The sequence below is a fragment of the Pinus tabuliformis genome, chromosome 4_2 (assembly GCF_031772625.1).
Source record: "Pinus tabuliformis cultivar Carrire ecotype Pingquan chromosome 4_2, CPIR1, whole genome shotgun sequence".
NCBI classification, from domain to species: domain Eukaryota; kingdom Viridiplantae; phylum Streptophyta; class Pinopsida; order Pinales; family Pinaceae; genus Pinus; species Pinus tabuliformis.
In genome coordinates, this window is record NC_142304.1 from 614,097,455 (window position 1) to 614,110,910 (window position 13,456).

Here is a 13,456-nt window from a genome sequence, read left to right on the forward strand (position 1 = left end):
TGGCGACATTAAACATCTTAAAAATGTATTATATGTTTCAGGAATTAAGAAAAACTTGATCTCTGTCTCAATGATTACAGACCAGGACATGCAGGTGCAATTCTTTAAGAATGGTTGTGTCATTAAGGATAGCCAGATGGAAACAGTTGCAACAGGAGTACGCGTGGGGAATTTGTATAGATTGGATGCAAAGAGTATGCCACGAAAAGCGATGGTTGCAGCTGGATCAACAGTCGAAAATCTTTGGCATCAGAGATTTGGACATCTCAATTTGCAAGACCTCATCTTACTTCAGAAGAAAGGTATGGTCGATGGACTCCCTGTTTTTCATAATGTCAAGCTGGAATGTGATGGATGTGCATTAGGGAAAATGCATAGAGAAGAGTTCCCTTTGCATGTCAACAGAAAGGAAAGAGTCATCCTAGAACTAGTGCATATAGATATTTGTGGACCTATGCAAACTAGGTCCCTAGGAGGTGCATATTATTTTTTGTTGTTTACAGATGACTACACTAGGTTTTCATGGGTGTATTTTTTAAGTAAAAAGAGTCAAGAATTTCGGTACTTTAAAGAGTTTGAATCTATGATAGAGAACCAAACAGGAAAAAGGATAAAGATTCTCCGCTCGGATCAAGGGGTAGAATATAGGTTAGGAGAGTTCATGAACTTCTGCAAGCAGCATGGGATTATGTAGCAATTCATAGTGCCACACACTCCACAGCAGAATGGAGTAGCAGAACGCAAGAACAAAACTCTTGTGGAGTGTGCGATAAGTATGCTTCAAGGTAAGGGACTATCGAATGGTCTTTGGGCAGAAGCCATTAATACTATTGTTTATTTAAAGAATAGGAGTCCTACTAAATGTCTAGGCTTCAAAACCCCCTTTGAAGCATTGTTTGGACTCAAACCAATAGTTAGTCATCTAAGAATATTTGGATCTAAATCTTATGCTCATATACCAAAAGCAGATAGAAAGAAGTTAGACCCCAAAGCCTTGAAATGTATATTTGTAGGATATGGCACAGAGTATAAGGCATATAAGTTATATAATCCTGTGACTCATAAAGTTTTTGCAAGCAGAGATGTTATTTTTCATGAACAAACTAAAGATGGAAAGGAAGACTCTAACAGTGACAGCCACATTCCATTGCTGATAGAGATGAACAGTGACGAAGATGAAGAGCAGGAGCAGGAGCAGAAACAGGAAGAAGTAGCAGCAGATAGTGTAATAAGTGATGATGCAGGCCGAGAAAGTGCTGAAACAGATAGAGTTGAGGTAAGTCATCTACCTAGAAGATCAGGTAGGAAAACTAGACTACCTGAAAGATTGAAAGGCTATGCTTTAATGTCCAAAATTTTAAACATTGTAGAACCTTCAAAATATGAAGAAGCAAGTAAATCAGATGAATGGAGGGCTGCAATGCATGAGGAAATTGAATCAATATATAGAAACCATACTTGGGATTTAGTTGAGTTGCCTGAAGGAAAAACCCCTATAGGATGCAAGTGGCTGTATAAAACTAAGATAAATGCAGATGGGAGTGTAGAAAAATTCAAAGCTAGATTGGTAGCAAAGGGTTACTTACAGCAGGAAGGAATAGATTTCGATGACACCTTTGCCCCTGTAGCTAAACTAAATACAATTAGAATGCTAATTTCTTTAGCAACAAAACATAAATGGAAGCTACACCAGCTAGATGTTAAGTCTGCATTTCTGAATGGAGAATTAAAGGAAGAAATTTATTTAGTACAGCCTCCTAGTTTTGTGAAAAAAGGGCAGGAGCATTTAGTGTGTAAATTGCATAAGGCACTTTATGGTTTGAAACAAGCACCCAGGTCATGATATGAGAAAATTGATTCATTTTTTATATAGCATGGTTTTCATAGGAGCCTCAACGACCCAAACCTATATACCAAGATAAATAAACAGAGGCAAATCATTTTGATTTCTTTGTATGTGGATGACATGATTATAACAGGAAATGCAAATAATTTGATCAAAGAAATCAAGCAGCAAATGTCACAGGTATTTGAAATGAAAGACCTTGGAGATCTTCATTATTGCCTAGGTTTGGAGGTGTGGAAAGATTCTGGTCAAACTTTTCTAACTCAAGGAAAGTATGCTAGAACCCTGTTGGAAAGATTCAGAATGGAACAGTGTAAAACAACAGCAACACCATTGTAGCAGAATCTCAAGTTAAGCAGTGATGATGGCACAAAACAGGTGGATGCCACTTTGTATAGACAGCTAGTGGGAAGTTTGATATATCTCACGACAACTAGACCTGATCTGGCATATTCTGTCAGTGTGCTGAGCCAGTTTATGTCCAAACCACTTGAAATTTACTGGATTGTAGCAAAATGTGTGTTGAGGTACCTTAGTGGTACTTGTAATTATGGTATTTTATACACTGACATTTCTGATGTTACTTTAGCAAGTTATTCAGATTTTGATTGGGCAGGTAACCTGGATGATCGAAGGTCAATCACAGGTTACGCATTTAGTATTGGATCTGGGGTTATCTTGTGGAGTAGCAAAAAGCAAAGTACTGTAGCACTATCATCATGTGAAGCTGAGTACCAAGCCTTGTGTGCAGCTACATGCGAAGCTATCTGGTTGAGGAGATTGCTTAACGATGCAGGTGAAGGACAGAAAGAAGCAACCAACATCAAAACTGACAACCAGAGCACAATAAAGCTTGAATACAATCCAGTATTCCATAAAAATACTAAACATATTGACACTCAGTTTCATTTTGTCCGAGAAAAGATACAGTCAAAAGAAATATGTGTGGAGTATTGTAACACTTGTGATAATTTAGCTGATATTTTTACTAAGCCTCTAGGGCGAGTAAAGTTTGAGTTGTTTAGAGGGATGTTAGGAGTGCAAAATAACCCTTTCTCCATTAAGGGGGGGAGTTAAAAATAATGGAGAAATGGTTATATGGTTGTAACGCATCTCCTTAGTTTAGGATTAGTTCCTAGAGTTTAGGAGTTTGTTCACAACTACCTAATTTTCAGTGATGTATTTAATATTGTAATATTCATTTGATGTAATGTAGAGTGAACAAGAGTGAGAGTCTCCTCTTTGTTTGAGTGTAGTCTCCCAGGTGCAGTACACACCTGTGAGCTGCAACTCTTCATTTAATTCAAACTTTGATTTTTATCTGTCTAAAGTATGCACTGATGATCCTAAGGCGTAAATAAGAGTTAAAGCGATAAGTATATTGTTTTCAGAAACAAAATCAAATAAAAATTAGAAAATATGATAAGTCCTCACCCAAGCACACAAACCCAAAAAATGTCTCTAGATACCAAAAGTATGAAATATGAACCTAAACAAGTGAAAATCCCCCTCTGTTACATGCTTAAAAGGTGCATATCAACAAACAGATACCACTCAAAAAAGAAAAAAAAATTGTATAAAATATGAAACTTAAATGGTATATGAAGAGCACACTCTAATCTATGAGAATAAACTATAATGTAGTCATATTTTTACATAAAATAATGCAAATAAATCAGTTGACCTTGATGAATTTGATAATAAAACACTATGAATGCAAAATATTAACCTAATATGGATCCTAAATACACAAATAGGGAAAATTCTATAGAATCCACTTAGTACTGCATAAAAAGTTAAAAAATAGCAAACGAAACTTATTATTTGACATAAAATACAAATGAAAATGCAACTAAATGATCATTTGACTCTAAATGCGTGCAAATCACTAAAAAGCTGTGGTACCCATCACTGCCTATCTTATTTTTCATTTTCATGGGTTTCATTCACTCACCACGCGCAGCAGAGAATACTCATAGTTGGTAGTTACAGGTTGTGGGGATAGATTTTGAGTCCATGCACCGTGATCATTTTTTCTTGAGCACCATTCATCATCCAGGGAAGGAACAAATGTCTAGAGGGGTGTTGTTGGTTTGATGGAAGCTCATCTAAATGCACATTTCACCATGAAGTTTCATTTAGGCACATTGGACGTGTATTTTGAGTGATGACTATGTGGCCTATAAATCCATTTGTTGCACCAATCTTGAATGCCCATCACAAGTCGTTTGTGGCCATTACATGGAGCCTCCAGAAGTACTCACTGTTATGAGAAAGTCAGACAAGATCTGGCGCATTTCTATTTCTAAAGTAACGCAAAGATTTGACCTCTATCTGTCGTTTTACCTCAGTTGAACATAAAGAGGGTGTGGTCATCGCCAACGTCACAGGCTCCTGGTAAGGATTGAATTTAAAATGAAAGAATTTTATTATAATAAATAGAGAGTGTTCGTTTTCGACCTCTTCAAATATATCGATCATATATAATATTCACAAAATTAGTCTTTAATAAAATAGTTAATCCATAGCTTAAAGCATCAGACCAGAGCTATCAGTGGATGGCTGGAATTCGAATAACTGAAAATCGGGATTAATAAGAAGCGATAGCAAACTTTTAACGAACCTAAATTGAGATGTTAGGCTTAAAATTTTCTGGACAGATATCATATTTAATTTTCTTTTCTTCCGAGCAGATCCATGAAAACGAATTTCGGATAATCTGAAAGGTGTTAAAACTTGAAACTTTATCCGCCATGTCAGATACCAAATTTGTAAGAATGCCAAAAACCATGTTGCACAAATTGCACAAAATATATGAAAGAAATTTTTAATCGTACAATAATTGTTTGTATCTATAGCTATTTCTGGTCCGCACCAGATGGAAGAACCGGCTATACAGAAACAAGGAAGGCTTGCATTCCTTCAAACTACAAAACCGCCGGCAGTTTACAGCCTCAAGCAGCAGAAAAACTTTCCCCATCAAATAACATGACCTGGCTGACAGAATCTATGTTGAGATGATCCTCAAGGTGGGTCGCATCCCAGGCATGCTCGTAGAATTCGAACAGTTGATAGTTTTCGAATTCGTCCACGAAGTGCCAGTTCTCACAAAGCGATTTAAGATTTGGATTCCCCGTCAAACCCTCCTCCTGTGTTTCCTCCGAAGATCGGCAGAATTCTTCTGTTATGTCCCAAACGGGGCTCGTAGGAATGCCGAGATCGTCGCCTGAAGCCTCAAGGAGATAACATAAATCAACGTCCGAGTCCGTATCTCGGGTTAGGCCTTCACTGATGCCAGAAATATCAGTGGCTGCAGAATCATACCCGGAGTTAGGGGAAGGATAAGAAGTGGAACATGTCGTGCCAATCTCTTCCTCCAAGCTTCTCATGACTCTGTTTACAACCTCCTCACTGGGAGAGAATTCATCTTCTTCGTCGTCTTCTGCTAAAGTTTGATCTAATTGCAGTAGATGAAGAAACTCGTCTGTTTCTTCGCCTTGAAAGCGTTTCTGCGTCTGGACGTCTGTGGACTCCGGCGGAGCCTCGATCTCACGGTCGCGTTTCCTGAGCAGTGCCTCAGTCATGATCGAGAAACGGCCCGGAGATTCGAACACGGAACACAACGATGTTGCAAGGACGAGAGGATGATGATAGTGTGTCTGCAGCGAAGAGCTGGTCTTTCCTGATACACTAGTGGCGGAGAGCAGGATTGGCTATATATATGGCGGTTCGACTTTTTATGGTACATGCAAGGGAAGGGATATTTATATTTATGTTTCGCCCTTAATTCAAATTCTGTGAATAGTATAGGAGTTTGGAGACGGTTGGCATGACTCCTTCCGTCGACCATATCCACCTTGTTAAAATATTTCTAGAATGTCTGCGAATGTTGAAATGAATTTGAGAAGGAAGATTCTAGTAAACAACTGAAATAGGAGATTTTACCCAGATTCTTTCAACTGGTGACAACCTCCAGGGGTGTATGTGGTTATGGCCGGCTAGTTGTGCATCACCCAATAATCTTGGTCGCTTGATTGATCCAACGGTGTAAGTTCTGGAAGTACTGGTGATTCGGAAATGGTGGTCCGCTGGATGGCTTCACCGTACAAAGTTTGAATTTGTTGAACGAAAGTGATAACATGTGGCCCCACGAAAACGAAGTATAATTTAGTCCATCGTGATTCGTCTGTAACGTATGTTTTTGTTACTTCGAAATTGGGCTGATTGCCAGGCAACGGCACTGTTATTATTGACAAACTCCACGTACACCTTTCAACTTTTGATTTGTGTGGCTTCCTGACAAGTCCATTTAGATGTTTCTATCTAGAAATATAAAGTCAATGAGACGAACCATAGTTGTCGCCCTTAAATTTCAAGTTCCATTACGAAAATGTGCCGTCTATATTTGTTCACTACTTTATTCCACCGATTTGCTTATCCATGCCTGTTTTTCAAATGCGGAACCTCACGTTCTCCATTCTGGAGCGCCCTATATCTTGTGTGTCAAATTTTATCTTGAAATAAAATAAACTCAATCCTTAGCTCGCTGTACAAAAAAAAATTCCGACACACCTCCATCCTTTACGAGGCAATATCTTGCGTACCGACCATTTACTTTGAATAAAAATGCAAAGTATGAACGTGTCGGAAAGACAAAGGTGGCCTCCGTAAAGGCGGAATAACATATCACAATAATAGGACTCTTTTATAAATCTTTTCATTACAGCTGTATACTATTTTATGTAGACGTTTGTATTAAAATTAAAATCCAGACAAATTCAGATATAGGTGGTGAAATTTCAACTTTGTGTTTCTATGTATTGAGATTGGAGTTTATCTGAAGTGTTTTCTATTTCCAGTAATAAATCAAATCTTCAAAATTAGGAACAAAAGTCTGGCATCATTATTTATTTAAGTTTGGAGCTGTAGAGTGTGGGTGATTTTATTGCAACGTCCAAAGTTGAGATTGATATTGATGATTTAAAGCTGAGTACTGGTTTTTACAGAATTATGAATAAAAATAATTACCTCCTTTGCTATAAAGAATTATATGGATACACTTTAATGTAATAATTTTTTTTATTAATTTTATAAGGGAATATTAAACCTGCAAACTAAAACAATCTCTTTTAATCAAATTCTTTGGTCCAGGATGAAATCAATTGAGGGACATATGTTCGGTTTACATTCAACAATCTTTACGACTAGCGGGAAGAGTGAAGGGTTTTAACTAGTATGGTATGGAGGTGGAGAGTGAAGGCTTGATGTAAGGTTATATAAGGGCACAGTGGGGAATAGAGGAGCAAAGAGGGTGTGCAAAGGAGTAAGTTATTATTGGTTCATTATTCATTTTCTGGGGTGAGAGAGAAAGTGGAGTGTTCACTGATCTTTTTGAATGCTGGTTGGGTAAGGAGATAATAGATTGGAAAGGAATATCCAAAATAACATTTACCTAAATAGAGAGAGGACGCTTTCCATTTATAAAGGATGATAGGTTACCTAAATAGAGAGAGGACGCTTTCCAATTGTAAAGGATGATAGGGTGAAAGGATTAGTACGGCTATACAATGCCATGACAACAAGGTGTCGTTTAGGGCATTAATCTTCATGGGGAGGGCCATTTAGAGAGGGTCTACATTGGATGTGAGCATAAATGGAGATATCTTGCAAGGAAGGGGTCCAATGAGCAAGGATTACAATACCAAAAGTGACTAAGGCTAGTGGTGAGTGGAAATTTATTGTTTTCAATGCTATAAAACTAAGTAAAATACCATGGAAAATAAACATAGGTACATTTATATCTTAACTTCATAAGTGTAAGGAAGGTAAAAAAGAAATGACATCTTCATAGTGAAATTTTATATGATTAAAAAAAAACCCATTAATCTTAAAGATTTTTTGGTTAAGAACAAGAATAGTTTCAGTATGAAAGCCATGAGTGTTGGGCCTCATTTATGCAATATTCATTATGATTTTGAAAATTGAAAAGTTGACAAATAATTTTTAATTATCCAAATGAAGAGATGTAAAATATTTAGAATATTTCAATTTCCACTTAATAATTATTCCATCATCATTTTTTCCTTAGAAAAAAATCATATGTTTTCATTACATAAACAAATACAAAGGCACATCTTATATGTGGAAATAAGCACTTTAAAGAAATTATGTGTTTTGAAAATAAGATATATCACTTTACTAAAGAAATTGGAAAAACTAATCGAGGTACAACTGCCTATTATAAAAGGATTATTCACTCTCATTTTCTGCTTTTTCTATTTAACATTATATTAACTATAATTCATATTTCCATGTTTGTTACCCATTAAGAAGGTGTCGAAGAAGCTATAGTTAAATCAAAATCCTAGTTTTGAGATTAAAAACAATTATTAAATCCTTGTCAGAAAATGAGTTGTTATATTCATGTGTTGTCTTCATGGCCCCCTAATGAGATCTTATTTGTGGTTACATCACTAAGAGAATTACCTTATTGTCCCTCAATTTGAAGGGAAAAATTATTTATCAATTGGATCTTTTAGGAAAGCATTTATATGCTACTATGGAGATGTTTCGTACATATTTATTCTATGATGGTCAACTACGTAATTTGAATACTAATGTTCATGTGATTCTCAAACTTATGATTTTGATTTTGGTTTGTTTTTTCCTCGAATGTGGGCCCAATAGTGATGGTAGGTTTCCTAAAGATGACTTTTTTATTGACTATTTTGACATTGAAAAGTAGTATTCTCATAATCTAAAATGCAAGTGTAGTTCATTTCTTCCCTCTCTAGGTTCATCTCCTCCAATAAACCCTTATTATTGATCTAAACAAAGGTTCTAGTATATTCCAAGAGATCTACCTCAACCCAATCTATATCTTCTTTTATAAATCTACATAAGACATTCCCAATGATTTTTTAATACTCCTAAATTCCATAAACACATTGGAAAATTTGGCAGACGGGCCCAAATTGGCATTGTGGCAACATTCATGGTGGTATATTTGAATTCTAAGAACCATTAAATGACAAGTTGATGTACACTACCTGAGCACCAAAATTGCTTCTCAATTTTTTTTATAATTAATTAAAGGTGATGAAAAGTGAGGAGAGTCTTTAACATAAACATATGTAACATTATTTTTTCAAAATGGATTAAATTTATTAATATATAGCTAATATATAAGAGGATATGATTCTTTAAGTCAATGTATAACCTCATTAATTCAAATTGTGGGAGTAGATAAGATATATCCTATTATGATACTTTTAGCACTAACATTCCATATTGTTTATCCACTAAATAAACCATCTTTATATATAGGATATTTGAAGAGAGAGAAAAATTCAATTAGTTGTGTAGCATTACAAAGTAGCCATTATTGAACCATTGGAAGTCCATCTTTTATCTTCGTCTTTTTACTTTATTGGTTTAGTAGAGTCTAATGATTTAACGTATAATATGATGGGCCATGACCTTACCCTTAATAGACCTCTAGAAATCTTGGTGTCTCTGCATGGCCAATAACATTGTAGAGCCTTGAACCTGTACCTCCTTACACACCCTCTCAGCCTTCTTTTCCCATTCATTTCCTCCTTTTTCCCACTCATTTCATCCACCAAGTTGATTAAATCATTGTATTTTAGGACTTTTTACATGGTTTTCTAACTACGCTGATGACTGTTGTTTGGTTTAGAATTTTGGTTTAGAGTGCTACGTTTCTGCAGCCAACACAGGTTTCCGCAGTTGATCCAGGTTTCTGCAGCCAGCACAGGATTCCGCAGCTGTTTTATTAAATGATATGTTACAGGTGTCCTCCGAGAAGATGAGCCACATGGGCAAGTTCCAGGAGTCAAGGACATGGGACGTGTCCCTCCAGATCACCCAGAACAGCCATAAAAGCCCACGATCAATGAGGAGGCAAATACCGGTCAACAGAAGTGTTCAGCAGTGGCACGGCTCTGCGTTGCTCTGTTTTTGGGCACGTGAAGCTAGGTGGCATCATCCTCAGCCATGGAGACAATCTAGAAGCACGAATCCAACAACCATACTCTCCAGATTGAATGAACACGATGACAGTTACCTAGATCTGGGGACGCAGAGGATTCACGTGTTTTTAAACAGCTGGTTGAATAGCATAGATCTCGTTAAAGTAGTTTGCTTTCTCCTTATAAATAAAGCATCCTTGAACGCTGTAGAGTTAATCATTTTGTAATCGTTTTTAATGTAATTTTGAGCTCCCCACTGTACTTTTACATTTGTTGTCAATACATGAGAAGACTGTTTTGCATTTAAGCGTATAACTGCTCCTTGAACCGACTGAAGTAGGCAGAGGGCCCCTGTTTGCTGAAGCCCTGTACAGTAACCTTTAATTTCTTGCATTTCTTTTTCTTGTTTCATGTATATTAGCTGTACAGATGTCTTTTAAATTGCTGCGTTTTTATTTCTTTTCAACATGTATATTAGCTGTACATAAACTTTGATTTCTGTTGATTTACATTTCTGCACTTTCATGTTCATGACTGATCAATGTGTTATGCAGGTTTCTTAGCCGAGCCTGGGACAATTTTCCTTCTTTTCTTTTCATAACTAGTGGCATGCGTGATCATCTTGTCTATGTTGCTGACCTTCATTGTTTTGCAGTTTTGATTTTCCTTACTGTCATTTCTTTAACTTGCATATTTACTTTTTGCTCTTAGATATCAAGTTGTTCATCTATTTATGGTTCCTTTTCCATAATCAAATAACTTTATTGGGAGCCAAAATATCACTTAGTATAGCTTGATTTACTTGCTTTAGAACTCACATTACTTGACTTATTCATAAATGTTTCTTACATGATAAATTCAGCTGAAAGGCAAAAGGTTAAGAGAAAGTTAAAGTATTGTGACTAGTCTCTTTTATGTAGTTTCACTTAGATTTCACATTGCTTAACATTTCATGATATCTTTTCATAGAGAAGATTAAGTTGAAGAGTTGAAATAGTGTGAGATAGTTGTTCTTAATTTTAGTTGGATTTAATATAGATTTCATTTTCATTTTCATTCAGCAGCAGAGATACTGGGCCGATGTCATTAGTCCTTTATTTGATGTCTTTATTTTCCTTTAAGAGTTGATTTTATTGCAGTTGTTGTTCAAGCTTTCTTGTAGAATACTTTTTAAGTTTTGAGAAATCACTTAGAGATCACCACAATCATCCACATTTCACTTGCTTTATTACATTTCCATCACATCACAGTAGGAAAGATACATTCGAAAACAAACTTAAAAAAGCTAAAAACAACAAAAGACTAAGAAAATGATTACCTAAGTACATATAGTACACCTCACTTCATCAGCTTACGAGCCCCGGGTTGACATTTAAAACTTGCAATTTAGACATCACTAAATTGACCAAACATTTTGGCGCCATTGCCGGGGAAGTGAAATTAGGTAGCCAATTTCTAAAAAAAAATTAAGAAAATTTGAAGGAAGGAAAATTGATAACCTCTCAAAGTATGCTCTCCTCTTGCACCTAGAGTGATCTGGAGGATCAGAAAAGAGAAAGTTATTGGTTTAATAGTTTCTTGAGTATGCTCTCTTCTTGCACCTAGAGTGACCTGGAAGATCAGAAAGAGAATTATTAGCCCGACTTGAAGAAAAAAAAATAAAAAAATGACATGCATAGAGCAAGAGATTCTAGGGGAAGGTTTTTAGCTAGAGCCAAGAGTTCGATTTTTACAAGTCCATCTACTTCAAGGAATAGACAAGAGACACCTCCATCATCTCCAAATTACACTCCTAGCCCTAGGATTCCTGGAATTCAAGAGGCAGGAGTCGACTCTCCCACACCTTCCATTGAATTTGAATTAGAAAGAGATCATTTCCTTCCTTCTACAGAGAAACAAATTGTAATTGAAGAAGTAGAATCATCTGAAGAAGAAGAGGGAGAAATTCCTTCTCGTTCACCCTTTGTAGAAGAACCAGAAGACTCTGAAGTCTCTAGGGAAACTACTATGACAGAGGAAGGAGCAACTGGATTTGGTAGAGGTAGAGGTAGAGGAGGAGGAGGAGGAAACAATGGAGGAGGTAGAGGTAACATTGGGGGAAATAGGGATGGAGATAACTCATTTGGATTTCCTATAGTCGATGAGGACTCCCGAGCCACCATGAAAAACATCTCACCATCTGTCCTCCCAAACTTCCATGGGTTAAGGAATGAGGACCCTGAAACATTTCTATTTGAGTTTGAAGTCGTGTGTCGAACTTATGATTATCTGGAAGACTCTCAAAAACTCAAACTGTTTCCTTCAACATTGAAAGGAGCAGCCTTGAAATGGTTCATGGGATTACTCACTCAATCCATTAGGTCTTGGAAAGATATGAAACAAACATTTTTTGATAGGTACCTGGACTATTGTATGCTCACCAATCACAAGGATGAGGTATTCAAAATGGTGCAAAGAGAAGATGAAAACTTGGAGGATTTACTTGAAAGATTTCAATACAACCTGAAAAGAGCAAAAATGAGTAACTTAGATGAGGAGACCTTGGAAACCCTTCTATTAAAAGCCATTAGAGATGAATGGATAGATATTTTGAACATGATGGGGAAGGGAGATATATCTCAACTTTCACTCAATGATATAGCAGAGCTATGTGTCCATCTCTCAAGGGGGAAATCTAAAACTCAAAAAGGGCCTAGAGATCCTTCTCTCATCAAAGCAAACAAATCTGCAACTGGATCAGTGAGTAGGGCTGAGATTGGAAACATGCTTGATGAATTCAAAACTGACATCTTAGGGAGTCTTAGTGAACAACTAGACACCCTTAAGATTCACAATAAACAGAAAGCAGAAGCTGAGGCTTTGGCCATCTTTTGCCCAAAATGTAGGAAGAAACATGCTCTAAGGGAATGTCCCTTGGATGCAAAAGTTGTAGAAACATGTGTAATTTGTTCAGAGAATCATGAGACCAAGGATTGTCCTTCAATTCCTGGGCTCAAAGCTGTCTTTCAAGAAGATCTAAATACAATCGAATCTCTCTATTTTGTTGCAAGGAGACCTTGGCAGAGGCAACAAAATCAAGGGTTTAGCAACTCTATGAATTTTCAACCCCCACTAAATTGGAATCCTTGGCAACAACCTTGGTCCCAACCTCAAAATCCTTTTCAATCATGGGTACAAGGTATGAAAAATCCTTATGGGAGATTTGCTCAATTTTACCAATATCCTCCATCTTTTCAAAACCAACAAGCTCCACAACTTCCAAATCGAAATCCACAACTATCATTGCCATTTCCACAACAACAACAACAACAACCTTCTCAACAGAATCCAAATTCTCAACTCTTGCTTCCATTCCAACAGAAGTCAAATCAACTTCCTTCTCAGCCATTGCCAAACCCCAATAATAAAAAACCTCAAAATGCTTACATGATGGAAGGTCAACAATTTCCTACCTATATGATTGTTCCTCTCAATGAAGTACAACTCAGATCAGGTAGAGTCCTAGATAAACCTTCTATAAATGCTCAAAAGCAAAGCATTTTTGAGGAAGAGTCTCTTGAAGCCAATAAGGGTTCTGAAGCATCTCTTCAATACTCAAACACTCAAAAAGAAAAAGAAA

The 13,456-nt window shown here is 36.6% G+C and overlaps 1 protein-coding gene across 1 annotated transcript; it reads right to left on the reverse strand.

The window, feature by feature from the left end:
• Nucleotides 1-4,457: 4,457 nt before the first annotated feature.
• On the reverse strand, nucleotides 4,458-5,730 carry LOC149170813 (uncharacterized). The gene has a single exon (XM_089427365.1). It carries the CDS (start codon nucleotides 5,428-5,430, stop codon nucleotides 4,801-4,803), a length of 630 nt encoding a protein of 209 aa, XP_089283491.1. The 5' UTR covers nucleotides 5,431-5,730; the 3' UTR covers nucleotides 4,458-4,800.
• Nucleotides 5,731-13,456: the final 7,726 nt, after the last annotated feature.

Excerpts from the sequence above, each read along its gene's own strand:
- LOC149170813 (XM_089427365.1), bottom strand. The coding sequence starts at position 5,430 with ATGACTGAGGCACTGCTCAGGAAACGCGACCGTGAGATCGAGGCTCCG.